General features: G+C 44.4%; 1 protein-coding gene across 2 annotated transcripts in view; it reads right to left on the bottom strand.

The window, feature by feature from the left end:
- Positions 1-25,400, bottom strand: part of LOC138520101 (maestro heat-like repeat-containing protein family member 1) — a 758,658-nt gene that overhangs the window by 117,018 nt on the left and 616,240 nt on the right. For both annotated transcript variants that reach the window (XM_069632611.1, XM_069632612.1), the window contains exon 17: positions 15,823-15,860. In XM_069632611.1, the coding sequence (XP_069488712.1) occupies positions 15,823-15,860 (38 nt within the window). The remainder of the gene's footprint in view (positions 1-15,822; positions 15,861-25,400) is intronic.

Raw genomic sequence — 25,400 nt, 5'->3', positions numbered from 1 at the left:
ACGTTGACTCAAATAGTAGTAATGATGTCTTATAAACGAATTGCATAATAAAGCCACATGACAGCATGTAAATCCTTAAAGCAACGTGTTAAGGCAAATGAATATCATTGTGGCTTTAATTTTCACATCCTGAATGGTAAACTATAAGTTCCAGAATGCAAGATAATGCCAACCTGAAACATCTAGTTAACCCCAGGGTCCTTTCAGTGATTTAAGACATGTATTAAAAGAAGTTGTGCAATAAACAAAGATAGATATGCAGATTCTTTGTCACAAATGTCCTGCTCACTGTTTTTCATGATGTTGAAAACATTTGATTAGCGACTTAAAGCAACTATTTGTTTGCGTGTTAAGATAGTAGACATCATGGATATAAACAAATACGGGTGATTTGTGTTTCTCACTTTATGACATATTTGCACGGTAACTGGTGCTTTGCGGGCTCTTTGAGTTGGAAATGTCCCATCATGCATATGAAAGGTTCTGCCGCCGATAAAAGAAATGTGTTTGCAACCTGAGCACCTCAACGACCTGCAGAGCCTTAGATGCTGTGTGGGTGTCTGTTCAGCTGTGACTTGGGAAACTGACAGTGCTTGAATGTCCGGCCTGAGCCGATTCTATATTTGGCTGGAGGAGGCTTCCAAACGCGTTTCTTGCACCTTTGAACTAAAGGTACGCTCTGTAAAAATGTTGTCATTTATTGGCTTGCCATGGATAGTTCTACACCAATGTACACCTTAAAGGTGGCATAACGTTTCTGCAAAAGTAGAACATGTTTCAAACTTGTAATGTTTTATTTTGTAGTTATTTTCTAGTGAAAAATAATTCTGAACTGTGGCACATTCATCATTTTTGGTAGCATTTCTCTTGCTGCTGTTGTCCTCTATTTTGTTTCCTGCTTTCATACCCGTAAAGAGGAATAGTTATCTGCAGATGCATAACAGCTACAATGCGAACAATTAAAAGGTTTAATTTTCTTTAATTTACATGATAAAGTGCTTTAACCTACTCAACCCTATAGATGTAGTATCAGATGCAGACTTGGTATTATTAGTACTAGTAATAGTACAACTAGGATCTGTAGCAGCACTACTACCAGCAGGGGTAATAGCTGCACTTATACCAGCCTTACTACCAGCAGTAGTAGTAGTAGCAGCACTGCTCCCAGCATTACTACCAGCAATAGTAATATAAGAACTTCTACCAGCCTTACTACCAGCAGTAGTAGTAGTAGCAGCACTGCTCCTAGCATTACTACCAGCAATAGTAATAGAAGCACTTCTACCAGCAGTACTACCAGCAGTAGTAATCACAGCAATACTACCAGCATTACTTCCAGGTGTAGTAAAAGCAGCACTGATCCCAGCATTACTACCAGCAGTAGTAATAGAAGCATGTCTACCAGCATTAGCAATATCATGCTACACTACCAGCATTTGTATTAGACATACTACTACCAGCATTACTACAATCAGAAGTGATAGCAGCACTGCTACCAGAATTACTGCCAGCAGTAGTAATCAAAGCAATAACACCATCAATACTACCAGCAGTAGCAGCACTACCAGCATTATTATTAGCAGGCATCTGCCTTGCCACCATTAATAGTTTAAGTGGCACTGCTACCAGTAGCAATAGAATTACCAGGACAAAATGATTGTGGACATTTTGGAAATTTTGTTTTTTCCAACGTTTTTATGAAACCATAGCAGGCGCATTTTGTAGAATACCAAAAGGCCTAGAGATTGTGCATGCAGTTTAAGCATGACCTCAAAGCAATTGATCAATTAAATGTGTTAATTTCTGGTGTGCTGTACTACAGAGGTTACTGAACTTACTTCATCATCATCATCAATACATTATTCAGATTAATCTTTATATATAAAGCTGTATGTTTGTCCGGCTATACAAATCCACACCGTTGAACCCACGTCTACCACATTTTGCATGGATTCCTCTTTTGTCTGAGGCAAGACCGTAGTCTGTGTTTGGATGCAAAAATCGTATATGCAAAAGAAATGTTGGATGTGTGTGTGTGTGTGTGTGTATGTTTATACAGCTATACAAATCCACACTGTTGAACCCACTGCTACCAAATTTTGCATGGATTCCTCATTTGTCTGGGATAAGATTGTGGTCTATGTTTGGATGCAAAAAATTTAACTTCGTAGATACCCTCATTTACTGATGCTCACCCTGATTCACTACAGTTAGTACTAGAAGGAGGCACAATTTGGAAAGTGTTTAAAAAAAAAATGTCTGATGTGTTATTCCTTAGCAATGTATTACTACTGTATACATTTCAAAAGTGTTTATTAAAGCATTTTCAAGGGAATTACATGTTTTTTTTAATCTCGCCACTCCAAATATGGGAAATGGCAAGGTTACAGTTTACTAGTAGAGAGCACAATCAAATAATCCTTAATGGACATTTTATCAAATGTGCCAAACCCATTGAGTGACATGCCGCACAGAAAAGAACATCAACTGGAAAATCTCCATCTGATGCAAAGCGAAAATCAATATCAAGAGCTTCTGAAACACAACAACAAACAGCAGCACGACCTGCCAACCAGAGGATAAGAGCATCTTTCTCCAGGGCAAATGAGATGCCAGAATAAACTGACACAAGACTTGCTGACATGCGGACAAGAGCCACGTCCTTCAGGCCACATGAGACACCAGAGCAAAATGAAGCAAGACTTGGCGACAAGATGAGAAGAGCAACATCCTCCAGAACACAAGAGACACCACTCTATGAAGACACAGGCAACGCTGGTACCCCAGCTAGTCAATGCATAAATGTAAGTTAAATACAAAATAAACATAAACATGTTGCAATAATAATACAATCATATTTAAAGAAAAGGAAATATGCAAAAAATCTTGCACAAATATTCCTCATCCTTATTTAAGGCACAAAGTGCATATTCTGGAACCTAAAACTGCGACAGGAAAATGAGTGTAAAAGCACTGGCAGTATAAATGCACTGTGTTTCGCCCAACAAGTTCCACAAACACATACTTTGTCAGTGGTGTTTCATCACTGGAATACATTATACAGATCTTTAGTTGCTCTATAGTAAGTAAATACTGGTCCACCCAGAGAGACACATTATGGGAACGATATGCACATCATCATCAGTTAAATAAATCAAGCACGAGAACATTATGATTGCTTTGATTAAAAATGAACTAACAACCAAACAGATACATGGATCCTCAAATTCACCAAACAGTCCATAGCAGCGTTCATATTTTTGATATGTTGTCTTTTCCACAATCTTATTACAGTTCATTTTCTAATATCTTTATGTAACCTACAGAAGATTTTAAAAAAACCTCAAACCCTGAACCTGAGAGCCAATTGCCAACATTCCCATTCTCAGCTGCATGACTACATGTCAGTGTCCCTCCAAAGAAAACACACCAGGTAATTCACTGGAGCAACAATCGGAGAATGTGGCAGATACACTTTCACCATTGAGCTACTGGCCATACAATCCTCCCTTTCATCAGTCGTTTTTGTCAATATTTAACTCTTGATCGGCAAGGCCCTCCGGCACTAATATTCGGCGTTCCTAATCCAACCATTCAATCATATCGATACCATAAGGACCAACTATTATATAGCGTAACCAGGGTATTTTACGTAAATTAAAATTATCTTCAAGGTCTTTTACCAATAGGTTTGTCAACATTGCATCTGCATTATGCTAAAGTTTTATCCACAACACTATCATTTCTATGGCTATTAAATCACTCAAGTATTTAATGCCAACCTTCTTTTGTACTATATAAACTGGTGTAATCCTTCACAGGCCCAAAATTTAACATATAAAACTAATTTATGGCTTTTTGAGTCTTGTTTTCATCTGTTACTAATCCCAAATCACTGCACTATATAGCCCAATAGGAACATACTTCACTTGACACTTCCAGTACTCTTCCAATTGCCTGTATGTTAATGTTCTTCATTAAACACTGTATCACTCTGTTCACTTGTTGCATTTTTATAGCTTGGCCAGAAACATGGTCATGCCATTGGAAAAGTAAGCAAAATTTAATTCTGAGATATGAGAATCTAGTACAACTTTCCAATCTAACCCCATCAATAAGTATTACTTTCAAATTATAATTTTTGGGGAAATAACACAGTGTTGGATATTTGAAGCCTCTTAATTTCGCAAGATTTGCATATGAAATTATCAGTGTCTTCAATGCCACATAAAAGTCATTTTCAATATAATCCCTGTAAGAAATGTGTGATAGAACAATTTCATATTGTGGTTTATGGATAATCAATGTGTTTTATCTCAAGTATGTTTTTTACCCCTGCTATAATCAGTTTCACTGTTCCCACATATATTCTTCTTATTTCACTGTTTTCGAACAATATACTTGTCCTAAAATTGTATCATTGTAATTGGAGGAACTATAGATTAATTTGTAAACATTTTATTAGCCTCCCAATTAGAAATTTTAACAGCTAATCCCACACTTGAACATACACTTTTTGAACGCATTTAGTAAACATTGGGCCTCATTAGGACTCTGGCGCTAAACCATGGCGCTATCAGCACCATGGTCCATGGCGGAGTCCGCCATGGCGGAATGCGGAATTACCACCCCATTCAGAAGTTGGTGGGGCGGTAATTCCGCATGCCGCCATGGCCTTTCCCCATTCCCATTTTTGACCCATAGGGCTCAATGGGAATGGGGAAGGCGCTAATTACGGTACCGCAAATTGCGGTACCGTAATTAGCACCAAGGTCCCTTTGCGGGTCCCTACTTTAACGGCTGGTAAAACCAGCCATTAAGGTCGGGTCCTGCAAAGGGACCTCATAATTAGGCGCTAGGTGTTGAACGGCGCTGCAGCTTTTTACGGCGCTGTTAAACACTTAGCGCCTGGGTTATAATGAGGCCCATTGTTTACACATATTTAATTGAAAAAAAATGTTTATTTAAAAATTGCTTAAGGTTAGAATCTATAAGAAGTTGATGTCTCTCTAGTTCGGAAATGCCAACATTAAGGTTTGACATATTTTAAAGCAACAGTAAACATATGGATAAGCATAAAATGAAACCAACAGTAAAATCAACCAACATTGTTTGAACCTTAACTCAACCTCGTTTTTAAAAAAAGGTTTTATTTAATGTTTTGCTGTTTTAAGATAAGGTGTGATTGTATTTATGATCTGAGGTAGGTAATTTAATAATAAGGTGTGATTGCGGAGGTATGCTATGAGGTCATTTTGGTTCAGGTGTATACTTTTACATTTAGGGGCCGATTCATGGAACAAACGTGCGTGGAAAATCTTCGCGCACGCATGCGCAAGCGGAAAAAAACAGGCGCACGCGCACGTGTGCGATTCATGGAAGTCCCTGCGCGTGTTCACCGCGGGATGTGCGGCAAACCCGTGCATGGCGCACAAGTCACTGCAACATCGCGAAAGGCGTGCGCGACGCGCACAGTGAAAGCGCACAACCTCAGCGCACACACCAGAAAGTGGGCGGGACATGGGGCGTAACGCGCGGAATGGGGAACAACACGCGAAAATAAGGGTGTAACTGGGGATGTACTGCAGGGAAGCAGACGGAACGCCCACACGCACTCGAACTACATGTATTCATGGAATCGAATAGGGCAAAGCCACGCACAGCCAAAGACACGCACAAGCTGAAACACGGCCGCCACACGAAGGCAGGCGGTAGAGTCCCAGCGCATCAAAAAAGTGGCGCGCGGGAAGTTAAATACGCGATTGAGCGGGGTACGTGGATTTCAGGGGTGCGCGAGAAATTCTACACGCGATTGGCCTGGGTATGTGTATTACAGGGGTGCGCGAGAAAATCTACACGCGATTGGCCTGGGTACGTGGATTACAGGGGTGCGCGAGAAATGCTACACGCGATGGGCCTGGGTACGTGTATTACTGGGGTGCGCGAGAAAATCTACACGCGATTGGCCTGGGTACGTGGATTTCAGGGGTGCGCGAGAAATGCTACACACGATTGGCCTGGGTACGTGTATTACAGGGGTGCGCGAGAAAATCTACACGCGATTGGCCTGGGTACGTGTATTACAGGGGTGCGCGAGAAAATCTACACGCGATTGGCTGGGTGGCTGGGTACGTGGATTTCAGGGGTGCGTGAGAAATGCTACACGCGATTGGCCTGGGTATGTGTATTACAGGGGTGCGCGAGAAATCCTACACGCGATTGGGCCTGTGCGAGTGGGGCAGTTTATTACGTGGGTGTGCGGGAAGTTGAAGAGGTGAATTGCCAGTGTGGGTCCTCCCAGGTCTCCCCTCTACCCCCCTCCACGACCTCTGCAGGCAGCCCACACCACAGGGACTACCCTGCACCCCTGGTCATGTCCCGCAGGCAGCCCATCCACCATGGGCATGCCCCCCAGCCAAGCCACATGTCCCCTTGCACCCCCACCCCCCAGCACCGGGGGGCACCTGCCAGCAGGCCCCCAACCATGTCCCCTTGCACCCCCACCCCCCAGCAGGCCCCCACTCATGTCCCCCTGCACCCCCACCCCCCCAGCACTGTGGGGCACCTGCCAGCAGGCACCCAACCATGTCCCACTCATGTCCCCTTGCACCCCCACCCCCCAGCACTGTGGGGCACCTGCCAGCAGGCCCCCAACCATGTCCCCTTGCACCCCCACCCCCCAGCAGGCCCCCACTCATGTCCCCTTGCACCCCCACCCCCCAGCACTGTGGGGCACCTGCCAGCAGGCCCCCAACCATGTCCCACTCATGTCCCCTTGCACCCCCACCCCCCAGCACTGTGGGGCACCTGCCAGCAGGCCCCCACTCATGTGGGGGATGGCAGTGTCTTCCGTGTGGGAGCAGTTGGTCCAGCGGATAGGTGCGGAGCGGCAGCGGGCGGAAGAGGAGCAGCTCACCATGGTCAGGGCGGAGTTCTCCATGCGTCGGGCGTTGAGGCGGGCTGAGTGCCTCGAGGAAGCTCGCAGGGAGTTTGAGGTGGACACGGGGTTGTCCCTGCGAGACCTCGGGGCCAGGACAGAGTCCCGCCTCCGGGACATCGACATGGAGTTCGGTGATGCCCTGGCCGGCAACATCACAGAGTGAGCCGCAGGACTTGCCCGCTGCCATTGTATATAGTTCTTTAGTTAGTTAGTGTTAGGTTTCCTTAATTTTTTAAGTTTTTTTTGGACCGCTCGGACAATGGCCACTTTTCTGTATATATTTTTATTATTAGTTAGTAGTAGTAGGTTTCATTTATGGTGTTGGGCTCATGGACCCTGGGATATTCTTGTACATAGTTTGATGTTTGGAAAACATTTGTTGGATTTATATTTGTGTTCACCATGAGGCAATGGTTTTTCCTTATTTTTCCCCCCCATTATTTTGCTTTGGACTACATTAGTTTTTGGATTCCTTTGTTTTTCGATTTTTTCTATTAGTTCTCGGACATGGACCATTTGTTTTGTCATCCCCATTGTTGTGTGTTTTATTTCTTTACTTCATTTTCATCTTTAATACATATATTTATTACTTACATTTGTGGTATTTTCTCATTGGTTTCATGCATGTAATGATATGGGTTTTGACATTCACTTGCACCCATTGTGTATGTGTGTGTGACGGACATGTGTTCATTTACATACTTGCCATTGGGGTTGTATCATGTAATTGCATCTACTATGTGGGTGGATGCAATCCTTGGCTGGGTGTTTGTGCTGGGTATGCTGCCCATTACTGCCATGATTGCGTTTCGTCAGGACCTGGGTGCAAGGGGACATGAGTGGGACATGGTTGGGGGCCTGCTGGCAGGTGCCCCACAGTGCTAGGGGGTGGGGGTGCAGGGGGACATGAGTGGGGGCCTGCTGGGGGGTGGGGGTGCAAGGGGACATGGTTGGGGGCCTGCTGGCAGGTGCCCCACAGTGCTGGGGGGTGGGGGTGCAAGGGGACATGAGTGTGGGCCTGCTGGGGGGTGGTGGTGGTGGGAGACATGGTTGGGGGCCTGGTGGAGGCTGCCCCTGGTGACTGGAGGGGTGGGGGTGGTGGGAGACATGGGTGGGGGCCTGGTGGAGGCTGCCCCTGGTGACTGGAGGGGTGGGGGTGGTGGGAGACATGGGTGAGGGCCTGGTGGAGGCTGCCCCTGGTGACTGGAGGGGTGGGGGTGGTGTGAGACATGGGTGGGGGCCTGGTGGAGGCTGCCCCTGGTGACTGGGGGGTGGGGGTGGTGTGAGACATGGGTGGGGGCCTTGTGGAGGCTGCCCCTGGTGATTTGGGGGTGGGGGTGGTGTGAGACATGGGTGGGGGCCTTGTGGAGGCTGTCCCTGGTGACTGGGGGGTGGGGGTGGTGTGAGACATGGGTGGGGGCCTTGTGGAGGCTGCCCCTGGTGACTGGGGGGTGGGGGTGGTGTGAGACATGGGTGGGGGCCTTGTGGAGGCTGCCCCTTGTGACTGGGGGGTGGGGGTGGTGGGAGACATGGGTGGGGGCCTTGTGGAGGCTGCCACTGGTGACTGGAGTGGTGGGGGTGGTGGGAGACATGGGTGGGGGCCTGGTGGAGGCTGCCCCTGGTGACTGGTGGTGGGGGTGCTGGGAGACATGGTTGGGGGCCTGCTGGCAGGTGCCCCACAGTGCTGGGGGGTGGGGGTGCAAGGGGACTTGTGTGGGGGCCTGCTGGGGGGTGGGGGTGCAAGGGGACATGAGTGGGACATGGTTGGGGGCCTGCTGGCAGGTGCCCCCCGGTGCTGGGGGGTGGGGGTGCAAGGGGACATGTGGCTTGGCTGGGGGGCATGCCCATGGTGGATGGGCTGCCTGCGGGACATGATCAGGGGTGCAGGGTAGTCCCCTGTGGTGTGGGCTGCCTGCAGAGGTCGTGGACGGGGGTAGAGGGGAGACCTGGGAGGACCCACACTGGCAATTCACCTCTTCAACTTCCCGCACACCCACGTAATACACTGCCCCACTCGCACAGGCCCAATCGCGTGTAGGATTTCTCGCGCACCCCTGTAATACACGTACCCAGGCCACTCACGTGTAGATTTTCTCGCGCACCCCTGAAATCCACGTACCCAGGCCAATCGCGTGTAGAATTTCTCGCGTACCCCTGAAATCCACGTACCCAGCCAAATCGCGTGTAGATTTTCTCGCGCACCCCTGAAATCCACGTACCCAGGCCAATCGCGTGTAGAATTTCTCGCGCACCTCTGAAATCCACGTACCCAGGCCAATCGCGTGTAGATTTTCTCGCGCACCCCTGTAATACACGTACCCAGGCCAATCGCGTGTAGGATTTCTCGCGCACCCCTGTAATCCACGTACCCAGGCCAATCGCGTGTAGAATTTCTCGCGCACCCCTGAAATCCACGTACCCAGCCCAATCGCGTGTAGATTTTCTCGCGCACCCCTGTAAGTCACGTACCCAGGCCAATCGCGTGTAGAATTTCTCGCGCACCCCTGAAATCCACGTACCCAGGCCAATCGCGTGTAGATTTTCTCGCGCACCCCTGTAATACACGTACCCAGGCCAATCGCGTGTGGAATTTCTCGCGCACCCCTGTAATCCACGTACCCAGGCCAATCGCGTGTAGAATTTCTCGCGCACCCCTGATATCCACGTACCCAGGCCGATCGCGTGTAGATTTTCTCGCACACCCCAGTAATACACGTACCCAGGCCTATCGCGTGTGGGGACACCCGCACACCCCTGAAATACACGCTCCCCGCTCTGCGTTTGCTGCTGCCCTTTGCACTGGATTGGGGATTTTGATGGCTTTTCCCTGCGCGAGGGGCGTTCTTGGGGGCGTAACTGACGCTGCTGCAGGGTCGCTGCGCCACTCTGCGCCACAGCTGGTTGTGGATGTTGGAATCCATGAATACGCTGTGCGCCTGAATGTGTTTCGGCGCACGCGGCTGGCGCAGACTACCGCACGCGCACACTGTGCGCCAGCCGCGTGCGCCACTTGTGCGCCGAATTCTATGAATTGGCCCCATAGTTACATAGTCATGATGTGTGATGTAGAGTGTATTGAATGTTTTATATATGTATGCTGTGTTATTTCTGCTATACCCCTTGAACATATATTGGTGCTGATGTGTTTTTTTTAACTTATCAATTGGGAGGGTGAGTTAAAGTTCCAACAGTGTTGGTTTGAATATTGGTGTCATGTTATTTATGTTTAGAGTTTCATAATGTTCATGTTGTCATGCTCAATGGATACAGGCATAGACTTTTTTTTTATAGAACATAAACTTAGCTTTAATAAATACATGTATACACTGATTTCTTCTGTTTATTTTTACACACATGTATGCATACATGAATCTCTAAATCTATGCAGAATTGTGTAAACATAATTGCCCAGAAACATGAAGTATTTTGTAAATAGTTATTATAATCACTTAAAAATTTTACTTTTAGCATAAAGTTCTTCTTTAATGGATTTTTTTTTAAAACAGAATAGAGGATGTTCCTATTTTGAATATGGTGTCAGGAGATTTACCTCCTGTTTCTGATGTTCTGTGAAATGGTCATTATCTTCTAGATATTTCTAGCCAATAATGTCCACCACTCTGCTTCCTCTACTTGTGAAGGACTCCTGCTCTGCTGTACGCCTGATTGTTTACTTGAAAATTGGCTTTCTGCCTGTGGTGTGGCTTTTTCGTTCAATAACAGATGCACCTGTCAAGTATGGGGCGAGTTTTAATGTAAGAAGTGATTTGAATATTATAATGTTTATTGTTGTTTCTGAAATAGTGTTCAGTGGAATGATGACATGCGTGCGTGTGAAAGTTGTTGGTTAGAGAATAATGAGTTGTATGATTTGTGCTATGATGCTTTGGTATGTTGTATAAATACTGTCCAACCGTGACACATATGTTAGTAATATGCACATAATCAAAATAGGATCACGTAGTTTGGGGGTCTGAGTGGGTGAATGCTAGGCCGGCTGCGTTTGAGGATTCACTATTATTGAGGCAATCATATTTTAGTGTGCTTTCCAAAGTAGTTATGGGAGGTGTTTTGATGCAGTGTGGAAAAAGTGATGGGTGGTAGATATGAGGATTCCCTGTGTTTGGGTAATAAATATTGAAATGTGTTGGCCTGTATCTGGATGGGTCATGCTGGGCGGTGGATCAGAGGATTCCCTGTGTTCGGGTACTATGTTTTGAGATGTTTTGGTGTGTGTCTGTATGTGTCGTACAACTGAGACATGTTTTTAAAAAGAGTACATCTGCAATTCCCCTTGATTATACAATATTATATTAACCTATGTGCCTTGAAAGCACACATTCAATAAACGTTTGTGTGATGTTTCAGTGCGTTGCTTAGTACATTTTTAAGTTGTAATGTATGCTTTATTAAAGTTGCTCTTAAGCAAATCAAACTTATTTAGGAGATTATGTAATTGGATGGGAGGTGATGTGGTGTATGAGGGGGGCTGGCTTTTAGGAGTCACTGTTTGGGTCTTTTCTAATGTTGCAACAGGAAGGGTTATGGTGTGGTGTGAGAGAATGGTGCAGTGTGGCAATCAGCATTTCCTGTCAAAGGAAATAAAGTGTCTGGATGTTTCGGTGATGACTGATCGATGTTTATGACCTATGTAGTGGGGATGTTGTGTATCGAAGATATTAGAACAAGCTATGTAAAAAGATATTCTGCTTTATTGGCACATTAACCGGAAAACCGTGATCTGAAACACGTTTTGCATAGACGGATCTCTGAGTGTTGGTTAGTGGACTAACACGCCTTCTCTGCTACAAGTGCATTACCACTAAACAGAGAGATATGATCTAATTCAAGTTTGCGTTTGTAAATGGGATTTAGGATGTCAGAGTGTGTTTGAGGCGAACTAACAAAATGGGTAATTCCTAAAGTGCACTGGTGCACACACATTATGAAACATGCAAAGGTGAAAACAGGCATTTAAACACCTGCTGTCTATGATATGATAGGTTATCTATAGCACGCTTAATACCCAGAGGTTTCTAAGCTCGGATCTGGGGATCAAACATGTGTTGCTCTGTGTCGTCTTGTTTCCAAGGCAAGCACGTTGCCCCTGAGCTATCCTCCCGAGACAATATATATATATTCTGATATCCTTATGCAGTGCAGAGGTTAACCTTACAGGAGAGAAAATATTTCTATTAACAAAGAATGTTACACTTTCATAACACGACGCACAATTAGATGTGTGTAGTAGGGGTGTCACGGTATTAGTTTTATGACGGTATGATGAACTTCTTGCCAAATGACGGTATATCATGGGCATCGCGGTATAGCAGGTGGAGTTAACTAATCTTAACAAATATCTTCTAAAAGGTCATAAATTGTCAGATTTATCAACACAAACAAAACCAGGCACCCAGGGCGAGAATTGGGCTTGTCAACATACTTTCCACTGAAATGCCACCCCTTGCTTCCACCAAACACAAACACACGTGTGGAGAGGAGGAGGGGGGAAGGGGAGCCCTGCTGCGACTGGCAATACAAACTGAATAGATTTTCTTAAGTGGTCATTTAGGTTTTTAGCTCCCCCACTGGCTGCTGGTGAAGATGAACATGTTGCTACCTTGATGACCTGCATGCCACAGATCAACACACACACACACACACACACACACACACTCTCTCTCTCTCTCTCTCTCTTTACGTTACAGCCTTTAGTTTACTTGCGGGCCAAAAGGTGTTCAGTAATCACGGACATGTTACCCTTTGGTATGGCAGCAGGGAATAACCACAGAGATTAGTGAATTTCGCAGTGTGACTTATATGTAAATTCAATGATAGAGCCAGGGAAACCCCCCCATTGTCATATGTTTAGCAAACATTATCCATTATAATTATATAAACCCCAAATCTGCCAACCCAAAGTAAACCCTTTCCCTTCTTGGCACTGGATTTACTCTTCCTATTGCTAACATATTGATTTTGTGTCAGGGAGGTGTGGTTTTAAAGGAAGGAATGGCATTAAAAACTGCTCCAACTGAAACTACTTTGCAGACGGCACATCCAACAGTGCAAGACCAAGACTGCGCAGCACTTGCTTACTGCAGCCTTTACAAATCAGATTGAAAAGCACACTTAACGGTATAAACGGTATACTGGTATAAACAATGTGACGGCTATTATTGTTCAATTAAGTGGTTCACGATATCTTTAATGGTATACCGTTATACCGTTACATACCTAGTGTGTAGGGGGAAACGGGTGATAGAAAACTGTATCTAAGTGATTCCATATATGAAGAGTGTAGAAAGCTTTTACTATGGCAATCCAAAGAGAAAACAGAATGAATGTAGCAAGGGGAGGACTATAAAAAGGGTCATATGGATGGCAGAGTGTGCTAATGTAAGGGCCACATGGTGAGAGATGTGGCCAGTGTTACAGTTGACCAAAAAAACCTTGATTCAAAAAGTAAAGAGAACAAAGCATCGATTTTGGTGAATAAAGAGGGTATAAATGTCGATTTGTGATATAAAATGTTGATTTGCAGGTATGAATGTCAAATTACAGAGGCGATTTGTATTAATTAAAAAAGTATAACTATCGTTAAAGAAAAAATGTATCAATGAGAGAGCGACATTGGGACTTCAGGGGTAGAAGAGCCAAGGGGGTTTAGGGTGTATCCCCCCGTTAAAAGTTCTTTATTAGTCTATTGGAGGTAGCATGTATTTTTGGTTAGGGGAATGATAATTTACAAACATAAAACTTGTATTCTAGATCACACTCTGACACTATAGATCCGGAATCAATGTAGATGTTGCGCTCGGGAAAAAAGGCAGCTCAAGGTTTGTTATTTCAGTTTCATGAATTATCTTTCTCGTTCTGACACCGGTAAAATCACATATAATCACTGAGAGAGAGGCACTCCAACTGGAATGGAAATGCTTAGAGGAATGAGACAAGAACAGAGGGGTTAAATGCAGAGAAGATGAAGGGATTTTTGGAGGTTTTCTTTTTCTTCTTTGAAGCATGGCATTTTTCTGCTATGAAGAGAAAATAAAGATGTACTCGAACTGATAGATTGGGGCATAACACCTGGATGTATACAGCTGAGCATCCCAATGGGGAAATAAAATAGTACTAAGAAAACTACCTACAAGGAATACAATGAATTTGGAAAAGTGTCAATGTGTGGCTCTGAAGATTTCCTGGCATGGAGTAGACAGTGTTGTGATGTTTGGGTGGTAGCTGCATTGACTTGTACATATACGAGTGTAGCTGCGTCTTTGTGTATGGATAAATATTATGTTGCTATAAACCACAAACTTGTATTGTATTTGTGAATCCAGTTCTAGAAATCGTGGTATAGGTGCGCTGCTGTTGTGAGTCTAGGTCTGGAACCGGTGGCTCTGTAATGTCAATGAGTGTGTCAAAGGTCTTCCCTGTTTGATCACCTTGAAGTGGTACAAGGTTAAGTGTGTGAGGGCTATTTACACAGCATGGGAAGGTTTATATCAAAGTGTGAAAGAGCGATTGGTGATTGCATCCCTGAAGCTGACCTTGTCATACGTAACACATTTTACTTTGAAGGGTTTACTTGACCTGTGCTAAGATTGGTGTGTGTTTGTGTGTGTGTGTGTATGCAATCAGGTGAAGAGATATGTGATGTCACATCTGAACTCTATAGAGACTTCCTGCCCAGGGTGTGGCAGTTGAGGGTGGAACAGTACGGGACAGAGACTAGCCATTGACCAGCCCTTTTGCCTCTTCACCTATGTGCCTTTGCTTTTGACCCTCTTTCTATGAGACTTACATTCTCTACTCTTCCTTACCTCATCAACTGAACATTGCACTCTAAAATGCTCCGCATGGATGCAACAAAACGTCCTTCATCACTGGCCGCTTTCACACCAACTCTCTCTCTTCAATCTCCTTGCTGTAACTGAAACCTGGAATACTCCATCTGACACTGCCACTCTGGCGGCTCCACACTACTCCAAAATATCCTTCATTTACTCTCCACATCTGACTGGCAGAGGTGGAGGTGTGGACACCTACTCTCTTCCCGCCCCAATGCCTCACAAACCTCCAATGCAATGTTCTCTCCGTCCTCTTTTGAATTAATATTTGTGCTGTTGCTCCACCTTACTCGGTTCACATCATCTCCATCTATCACCCTTCTGGTCCCACTGGTCCTTTCTTTGATGAACTTGGGCCGCTCTTTCATTCTCTTTCCAGGAAACATCACTTCATTCTCTTAGGTGACTTTAACTTTCCCTCTCCATGCACTTCTCAGAAATCTGAATTGCAGTCTTTACTTAACGACCAAGCTCTTCACCAAATTTGACGTGATCTTTCTAATTTGGACAGTTCAGTGGCTTGTCAAATATTATTAATTCTGATGCCTAGCTGCAAAAGTTACAGAGGAGAACAATTTTTCACTTTCTTCTGTGAAGTTCGGTATAACCTGAATAGAGTCAGGACCGTGACTCTATAATACATCACGGGAACTGCTATCCTGTAATTATTCTTTTGTATTTTTACATGCACTTTATAATGTTTACCTACCTTGGCCTATATACATATTTACACAAATAATAGCAGTAAGAGCAACGTGAGCCAAAACTAAAATAAGCTAGTAAAATAAATATTAAAATGAAGGTTGTTTTCTCTGATAATTTACCTGCCAGGGATTAATCACACACATTTTATATCTGCAATTGTACCCTTTCCATAGTCTTTGATTCATCCCTGGTCTCTAGGCAGCCTTCTGTAGCAGATGTGGGCCATGTGTCCTCCATATCAGTGCACCCAGAGAGGATACATGTTGCAGTGTTGCATAAAATCCCATAATTTAATGGATTACTGTGTTCCACAAGGTTACTTACCAAAATGCGAGCCAGTAATGTTTGCGGTGTTGGAATGCCTGCAGTATGGAAACAATGGCACATCTGTTAGTGCTGAATATTTTATATTTCTATTAAAAGAGCACAATGAACAGCTTTTGTTAAGTATATGGAGGCAGAAGGCAAAGTTGGAATCAGCCTGGATACTAGTAAATGAAGTCACATTTTTGTTGTAGCCTTCGCCCAACATAGGGGGGAGATGATATTTGGAAAGCAGGCGGTAGAATCACACTCTTCCAGCGTTGTCCAATTCCAGACCTCAAGGACCAGAGTCTTAACAGATTTTCAGGATAGCCCTCATTAATATTCATGAGGAACAATGTTTATATGTTTAGAATCATTGTATGCAAATGATCTCATGAATATTGATGAGGGTATCGTGAAACTCCAACATGTTTCCAGCCCTCGAGGCTTGGAGTTGTACAACCCAGCTCAGAAAACTGCGGCTGCTTGGTGATGTTTCCACGTGATCAAAATATTTCTTTATGAAACCAACTATCAATGATCAGAAAAAACATAGCTGGTAGATAAGAATGCTGCAAAGGATATTACGTCACATTATGCTCTGGTTTGGTGACCATACATTACAACCCAACTCATTCTAATGACTGTGATACACCCATCTGCCCAGAGAACACTTACTCTGGCGGTGATGCAATAAAATATAGATTTACAGGAGAGAACTACAAAAAGTGTATCTTATGCCCGGTGGTAATTAAGGATTGGTTTGCTGTGATTGGCCAATAGTTCCAGCTTATGCATGCAGAACATAAACGTATCATACATTACACACATAAGTGGAGGGCATTTATGTAAATGAATGGCTTGCTCCTATTTTCTAAGTCTATAGTACTTGTCATTGATGTTTGTAATATCGGCTGATGCGTGAGGCACTTTGGTGTCACAAAATCTCTTGGTAGGCGAACAGCCTTAAAACAAATCATTTATTAGTTTTCTCCATTGCCAAAAAAAAGACCTAGGGCCTCATTACACGGAAGGCGGTAATGGTTAACGGCCACCGTTAATGGTAACGGTGGCCGATAACCATTACCGCCTTACTACGAGGTCCCTTAGCGGGTTGGTGTTTTAACGCCTGCTTTTTGCAGGCGTTAAAAACCAACCCGCTAAGGGACCTCGGAGCTAATTACGGCACCGCAAAATTGCGGTGCCGTAATTAGCGCCTTCCCCATTCCCATAGAGCCCTATGGGGCAGAAATGGGAATGGGGAAGGGCAATGGCGGAAGGGGGATTTACCGCCCCACCAACCTTGGAATGGGGCGGTAAATCCCCTTTCCGCCAAGGCGGTGCCGGTAATTTACCGGCATGGTCCAGGGTGCTAATAGCACCCTGGACCACCGCCTTCCGTGTAATGAGGCCCCTAGAGTCAAAGTAACTTCCTCTCTGATCACTCCATTATGTGGAGCAAGATGAAAACTGCACTGCCCAATGCTCACGATGTTAGTTGTATCCATGTGTCATTATCCACTGCACCGGAACATTTGCACCAAAAATGGTGCCAAGCAAAGGGTGACATGCTGCGCGGTGGATTACAATTATACATGTTTATAGATGCTTAATGAGCATGAACAGAGGTATGAACACTTGAGAAAGTGAGTAGCCATGCACTCTCTGTATTAGAACACCTTGTTTAATGGATTATTCAAACTTGAAATGTTATGGACTCTAGTGGTCTACACTTAAAACAAGTAATAATAACATAACCAGTTGTTTTAAATAACTGTTTCCATTTTAAAAAAGGGCCGTCCTACTATCTACTTTTTAAATACAACAAATATATATACAATGAAAACAATTGAAAACATATTAATACTAAGCTGACAATCCTCAATGGCCTAATATTGAAGCACAATGCTTAACTGATGTTGTAGAGCAAATCCAGCAAAGAATGGAGATTATGTCAGCTGACTCTTTGCATTTCTGATTTTAAAATGTTTTATTGTCATAACAACTAATAAGAACAAAAAGGAAAACATGACAATCAGTAACCCATTAATCATGCACATAGACAATTAAAGTCAAAGCATACTAAACAATTCATCATGAACTATATGTCAAGACTATATATAAGAGAAGGAACATAGGAGACAAAAGGGGAGAAAAGGAGAAGAAAAGGAAGAAAGGAAAAAAGGAAACACCGAAATCAAGTACTGAAAATTACATCTGCAATAAACCAAGCAACAGACATAGGATTATTACCAGTTCCTAGCATATAAATACAGGCATTTATACATAACAACAATATTCCATGTTAGGGATGCAGTGTCCCTGAGGTAAAGTTCAGAATTAACCATAGACATCAAGAAAACAGCTCAAAAAGGCCCAAAATGTTGCATTTCTATCATCTGATTTAGTGTGTACCACATGTCCCATGAGCCATTTGACAGAGAAATGTAGCACTTGTGTGGTGAGATAAGTAGCAGTTGCTTAACCACAGGCCCTGGGCCAATGTCCAACAAAATACCCAGACTACCTGTAGAATACCTACCCCACAGACAAAATATAAAAACAATCAAGGCGCTGGGTAAGAGGTTAAAACCAACCAACAAGATTCAAGCAGTGCATCTGTATGGTATTACCCACTTTTTTGCCACTTTTGTTATACTTTTTTTGCACAGATATATATATATATATATATGATAGGTCTGCATATGGTATGTAGGGGAGGGGAGAGAGGGGTGGAAAGTGGACATGCAGGCCTTCTCTCTTAATTTTTGGCATTCAAAATCGGCTGAAAGAAATTCCCTTTCAGCAAAAATATTCCAAGAATGTTCATAGATCCATCTATAGTTTAGTGAAAATTGTAAGAGAAGACAGATTGATTGGAATGAGTGCTATTGTTTGTAAAAACAGATTGGATGAAAAGAAAATATAGCACAACTATAAAATAAGTGGTCAATTATAGGGAGGACCTAAAAAGGGAGAAGCAAAAGGGGGCACCTGTCAAGTTGCTATAATTACACATGACCAACATTGAACAATTTGAAAATGTACTTTGTTGCTGCAACAACTGCCCAACCCAAGATTCTCTGGGTAACCCAAATATTCAAAAACAAATAAGGGGAAAAAATCTAAGATAAAAGGCTTATCATTAGGGGGTGTAGACTTCAGCACTGTGACTCGTGGAAGGATTATCTTATGATATACTGACCACTGAATCTACCGGATACCAATGCTGTAAGTTACAAAAGCCTCAGTGTCATATAATTTGATAATGTATTTATTGATATACATGTAGTAGCAAGGCTTTGTATAACGCAGCATAAAAAAAGGTAAAATCCATTCAGCATATTCATTAAAGTCTGATTAAAAAGCACAAATCAGCTTATCGAAGACATGTTAAAATTTCAGCTACATGAAGATAAGATTTAACAATAAAGTACATTAGGTTGATATTGTTGCCTTGGATAAAAGTTAACCATAGTGAAGGTATTTCAAACACATTTACTGCATTATTATATGCCTTAAAATATTTGAGTCATAGAAAAACAAGGCTTTCACGTTCCGTAATCAGATGATAAACTGTTTCATTGACAAGATTACCGCACCACCGACAATCTGTGTGATTGTATTCTGATTTGTTCTGCCAGCTTTTCGGTGATAAAGTTACATAGACATTAAATTTGAGTAGCAAATATGTCCGAAAAATGTGCTGGGCAGGGTAAGCAGATAAATATTTTGGAATGGTCGTACAAGACCATCTTTCCTAACAAAAGTCAACAGTCGATGATACATTTTCGATGTGGTGAATATTTTCTAGAAAAGCACACTTGCCAATTTTGCCCAGTGTCATATAAAATGTGTTTCTTTGTTTAATTTATGATACCCAAATAAGTCAATGGTATACAAAGCATCCAGGCTTTGCTTTTGTCTAATTCCCAGGAAATGCCGTCGTAGTACCCATGTGGGTCTGTGGATCAGTGGACTAAGACATCCACTACAGGGACTTGTGTTTAACCTCATGGTCACAGGTTTGAATCCTGGCAGGTCCAATCAGCCCTTCACCTTTCCGAGGTCGATAAAATGAGTACCATTAAGCTGGGTAGCAATAAACATCTGTTATAAGCGCCAAGATGCCCTTTTGGGGGTGAACATGCACTTTACAAATATGCCTATTATGTTACTTTTTTTTTTTTATTGATTTAGCTGATTTCTCAACTTTTCAATTTTTTACACAATTCATCTTCGTTATTTTACAGTGTTTACATAACTTCAATAGTATCAGAGAGGCAACAACATATAATTTCTAAAAAGAATTACAGAAAAAGACATTGGGTCTAGCGGCATGGCTGCCGCCGAAATCGCGTCTGGGTCCTCAGAATGAGGAATTACCGGCCCATTCCGAGTTCGGAAGGCCCGGTAATTCCTCCCTACAAGGACCCGGTCCTTCCCCATTCCCATTTCATCCCCCATAGGGCTGAATGGTAATGGGAGAGGGAGCAAACAATGGGCCATTACGAGTTGGCCCGTTGTTTGCTCCCTCTTCCCCTCGCGGGACCCGGTAAGCACGCCAGGTTTGACCAGGCGTTGCTTCCTGGGTCCCGCGAGGGGACCTTGTAATGAGGCGGTATGGGGTAAACGGCACTGGCACCTTTTACCGCGCTGATTACCCCGTACCGCCAGGGTCGTAATAAGGCCCATTATGTTATGTTACTTAGTAAATCCTCATGAATGCAGATGACACGATGCTGATTGCTACCCCGGCCTAAACAGAGCACTGACTCTACTCCATGAAGCTTCCCCATCCCTCACAACACATCTTGTATTGTTACTGTGGATGTGGCTGGTAAAATGAAGCCAAAAGATCAGACCACAAATAAAACATGTCCGGTAGTGTTTATGTTCAGAGGGGCAAGGGGGCATTAGTGGGGAAAAATAAACCCACAACTACTTTGCGGTTCACAGGTAATGGTTTTAACCTCTAGTCCACCTCCTCTTCGGTCGTGACAAGCGTCTGAACACTTGTAATCAGGATACCTCATGTTAGGACTGCCCCCAACCTCAGCTTCAAATGCAAAGATACCTTCATGCCTTTTACTGTGGATGTTTGTGACTGCTGTCCATCCCCCAATTTAAAAGGCTAATTTCACGGGACAGATGAGCAGCCAGGAAAAATTAAGAACACCATTAAATTGCATCACCAGCGACTGGAGAAATCTGTGCAAATTATCTGTCTGTTTACTTCCACTTGAAGTGCAAAGGCATGCGACACTGTGTGCGAGGTGCATTGTTGGTAAGCCACAGCAACCATCAAGGATGCAAACCTGAGCTTGGTAGAGTTACTGTGGATGAACGGATCTTTTTTTTAAGTGGACTGTTATAGCCTGCAGCGGCCTTCACTTAAAACATATTGTAAAATAATAGTAACACGAACTGTTATGGTAGATTTAATAATGCACGGGGAGGGAGGGTTGCACAAATTCAAAAGTAGAGTGCATTTGTGGAGGGATTAAAATACATGTCTAGTCTAAGCCAGTTCCACTGCGTATTTGTCGCCAATGACAGATCGAATAGGGTAGCAGAATAGGGTAGCAGGAATATAAATGTACAAGTTGGGACAGTTCCCCAAATTGACTGAAGCCCTACCCAAATCTTCTAGTCACCTTGCAAAGTCAGGGCATCAGTATTTAACTGGTGACTTTGTAAAATATATATTTTTTAAACTGAAACTTGGGAAGCATCTGTGATGAGGCTCGAACCCATTTCAAGGCTCCATTTCCCCGTTTAACATTTAGGTCACAAATGTTTCTGACTATGACACACCCTGAATGCTTATGTGCCTGGGAATGCTAGGCCCACTCCTGCTCCTTACTCATCTCCCGGATACCTTCCAAGTACCAGACACACCCAAAGTGCCTGTCTCACCACACACAAAACACACAAACCACACGCATGCCACAAAAAACAACTAGAAACAACAAACAACCCAGGCACTGGGGTCTTACCCCTCCGGTCACAACAGTGTAGTGCACACAATCAAAGCACACTCAGAAAGCCAACACGCACAGACGCCAGTTTCTCCTGGCTCTGCAAACATCAAAACTCACTAACATAGCCTGCACTCTTTCTTACAGGGGCACGTGAGCGCCTGTTGACCATACACATTGTAGCGCTGCTGTGAATAAGTCAACATAACATAACAGAACATAACATTGTGGACAGGGCTCAGGTCCTTAACTTATGACAGGGAGACATCTGGTGGGGAAATTATAGAAAGCACCTGACATTGTTTTATCAGCCGAGTAGCAAAGTAATTTGCCACCAAAATAGTGGCACAATGTACTGATGAGATGGCCATTCGGTGCAAAAAAGAGCAGTAAACAAATGTCTCTCAAGCAGAGTTTTTGTGCATGGGTTTGCAGTGCATAGAGTCAGTGGTGCAAATAAGCATGGGCATGAACTGCATACTGTTTGTGTGTGTCAAGGTGCCTGCAATTCAAATCTGCTGAACAACCAAACACTTCTAAATTGATGGAATTCTACACACACAAGCACCCACCTACAAATACACGAACACAGATACACAGATGCACACACACTTTCCCGTCCGACCCTTCTCGCCCCCTGGAGAAAACCCACTTGGTAGATAGGTGTGTGCACCTATATCTCCCAGGATACCCTCTATTTCAGGGACTGGTCTCAGCGGTATGTCAGGGCAATACCCTCTACCCAACTTTAGTTTTACGCACACTCGTCTCCAAACCTGCTGGACCACTGACACTATACTTGGTGACTGGGAACCCCTCGATCTCCCCCATAGGATTTCCATTCCCATATGCGGTAGTAAAGGTTTCCCTATCCCTTGCCTGTCTTCCCCGTCTACCTGAGAACCCCATATGGCTGTGTGTTGTATTTGGGCAGCATGATAATAAAGTTCAAAATCTGGTAAAGAGAGACCCCCCCTCTGAGTAGCAACGACTCAGTGTGTCTAAGGACACCCTTCACCTCCCCTCAGCCCATAAGTATCCAGACTCTGTCCGGTCTCTTGAAAAAGGGAGGCCTGATCACAAATTGTATATTGAAGAAATATAGAAATCTCTGGAGAATGATCATTTTGAATACCGCTTTTTCCCCATGAGGGAGAGAAGCTGCCTGCCCCAGAACTACATGATATCTTCTAGTCTAGTCAGAGCTCGCCCTACATTATATGGAAATGTGTCTGTTGTGTCGTGGTGTATCTGCACGGCCCGATACCCAAGCAACTCCGCCCCCCACTGCACCCTCACTACTGGTAAATCTGATCGAGGCACCCCTCTCAGGGATCCCAGTGGGAAAGCCACTGATATACTTTTCTTTACTGTGATCCCTGATAACTTTCCTATGTCGGCTATTAAATCTACCATATATGGCACGTGCAACCCTGGGTTTTGTACATAAAGGAGGACTTTGTCTTCATACAAAGAAATTACATGTGGTTGCCCATCGATTGTGATGCCCACCTCCCGAAATTGTGTCCTGAAGATATTTGCCAGAGGCTCCAGTGGGAGAGCGAAAAGAATGGGAGACAGGGGCACCCCTGTCTCATGTTTCTGCCCACGTGCCATCTAGAAGATACTTCCCTGCCCTTGCTTACTCTTGCTAGCTGGTGGTACGTCAGCCTTATTCAGCCTGCATGGCTGGCCCTATCCCTAATTTGTCTAGCACCTGAAAAAGCCACTCCCACTCCATCAAATCACACACTTTAACTAAATCTATGGCCACTACTGCAAGCTCAGTTTTGTCCCCCTTTACTCTCTCCATAATATAATGAAGCCACCTCAGGTTCATCGTGGTGTTCCTCCCTTCTACAAAGCTGCATTGGTCACGATGGATTTGCTTTGCTACCTGCACCACAGCATGTTGACTAGGACCTTCTCCGGGATTTTACCATCCACATTTAACAAGTATTTGGGTTGAAAAGACTCACACCTACATGAGTCCTTCCCCAGCTTCGCGAGCACCACTATCATGGGCTCCCGCATGGACTCCGGCAGTATACTTTTCTGAAAAGCAGCGTCATAGCGTATTTTCAATTTAGGGACTAAAAGGTCCACATACCTCGAGTAAAACTCCACCAGGAGACTATCTCTCTCTGCCGATTTTCCTGTACCCAATGATCCAATAGCACACCATATTTCCTCCTCCGTAATTGGGCTCTCAAGCTCCTCCGCCAATGCAGCCATCAGCCTTGGCACATGGACTTGATCCAATACTTCCCTTGTCTTCCAAGTCCGGGGTTCCACGACTAGTGTATAATTTAGTGTAGAAATGCCGAAAGGCCCAATTTATGCACCCTGTGATGTGGCAACCTTCCCTTCTTCTGTGACAATATAGGTGACTAACATTGGCAGATTTTCCCACCTTAATAACCAGGCAAACATACAATGTGCTTTGTCCCCTTCCTCATTAATACGCTTGCGATATTGGGCATAGTTGTGATTCCCAAGTCTGTGCCTTGGTACTAAGCCTGTGCTCCCAGATCATTTCCACGCCGCACTTGGATCCCCTTGTTAGACCCCCCCCCTCCAGTTGCTGTATATGGTCCTCGGTATCATTCGAGAGGGTTAGTAGTTCTTTTCTAAGGTCATAGGTGGCGGCGATGCATTTACCCCAATCGTAACTTTGAACACGTCCCATAGGACCCTGTAATCTCCCACAGACCCTTCATTTAGGACAAAATAGTCAGTAATAGCCTGCCCTATGTCCGCCCCAAAGAGTGTGTCCCAAAGTGCCTCTGGCCTGCGCCGCCATGTGGGTACTACACATCTACTCTTCCCCCACGTCTTTGTAGTGCGTAAGGGGGCATGGTCCGATAACCTTTCCCCAAGTAGGTCGTCGCACTGTACACCCAAAATTGCTCCCTACTATCAAAAAGTAAATCTATACTTAGGTTAGTCCTGTGGGGGTGGGAGTAAAAATAGTAGCCCCGCCAATGGTTTCTGCATCGTGCCGGGAGCTGACCTATCCAGCCGCTCGTGCATCAGGCAGTTGAAGTCACCCCCCCACACTATCTCTGCAGACACCTGGCCTCCCAGCAGTTATGCCACTCCTGGAAAGTAGGAGCATGTATCTATGTTCGGGGCATAGCAGTTAGTGATGCAGATCTTCCTGCCGTCCAGGTCCCCAGTATAATCAACATTCTGCCTTCCTCATCACTCTTGACTTTGGTAATCTGTAGGGGTCCCCCTCGTGACCCACGCCATGACCCCTTTGGAGTAGGTGGAGAAATTCGACTCATATACCTCCCCACCCCACTTGTCTTCACCATGAAAAATTCCTAATGCCATCAAATCGGTTACCTGCAACAGCGCTACTTGTATCTACCATCTTTTCAGGCAACCCAATATCTCCCTCCTCTTCTTAGCTTGCCCCATACCTTGCACATTCCACGTTAATATCGTAAGTGTTCCCTTTTACTTGAGTAAGCCACCCCCCCCTACACTGCCCTCCCCCCAAGGTTCCCCCTCCACCTCTCATGTTGACTACCTTTTGTGCTGGAGAATTCCCTCCACCTGTCCCCCGAAACCCCATCTCCCCCCTCTGTCTCCTGTCTTCTCCTCCCA

Source organism: Ambystoma mexicanum, chromosome 13 (genome assembly GCF_040938575.1).
Source record: "Ambystoma mexicanum isolate Mex_15411 chromosome 13, UKY_AmexF1_1, whole genome shotgun sequence".
NCBI classification, from domain to species: Eukaryota; Metazoa; Chordata; class Amphibia; order Caudata; family Ambystomatidae; genus Ambystoma; species Ambystoma mexicanum.
This window is presented reverse-complemented; position numbering and strand designations above follow the sequence as displayed.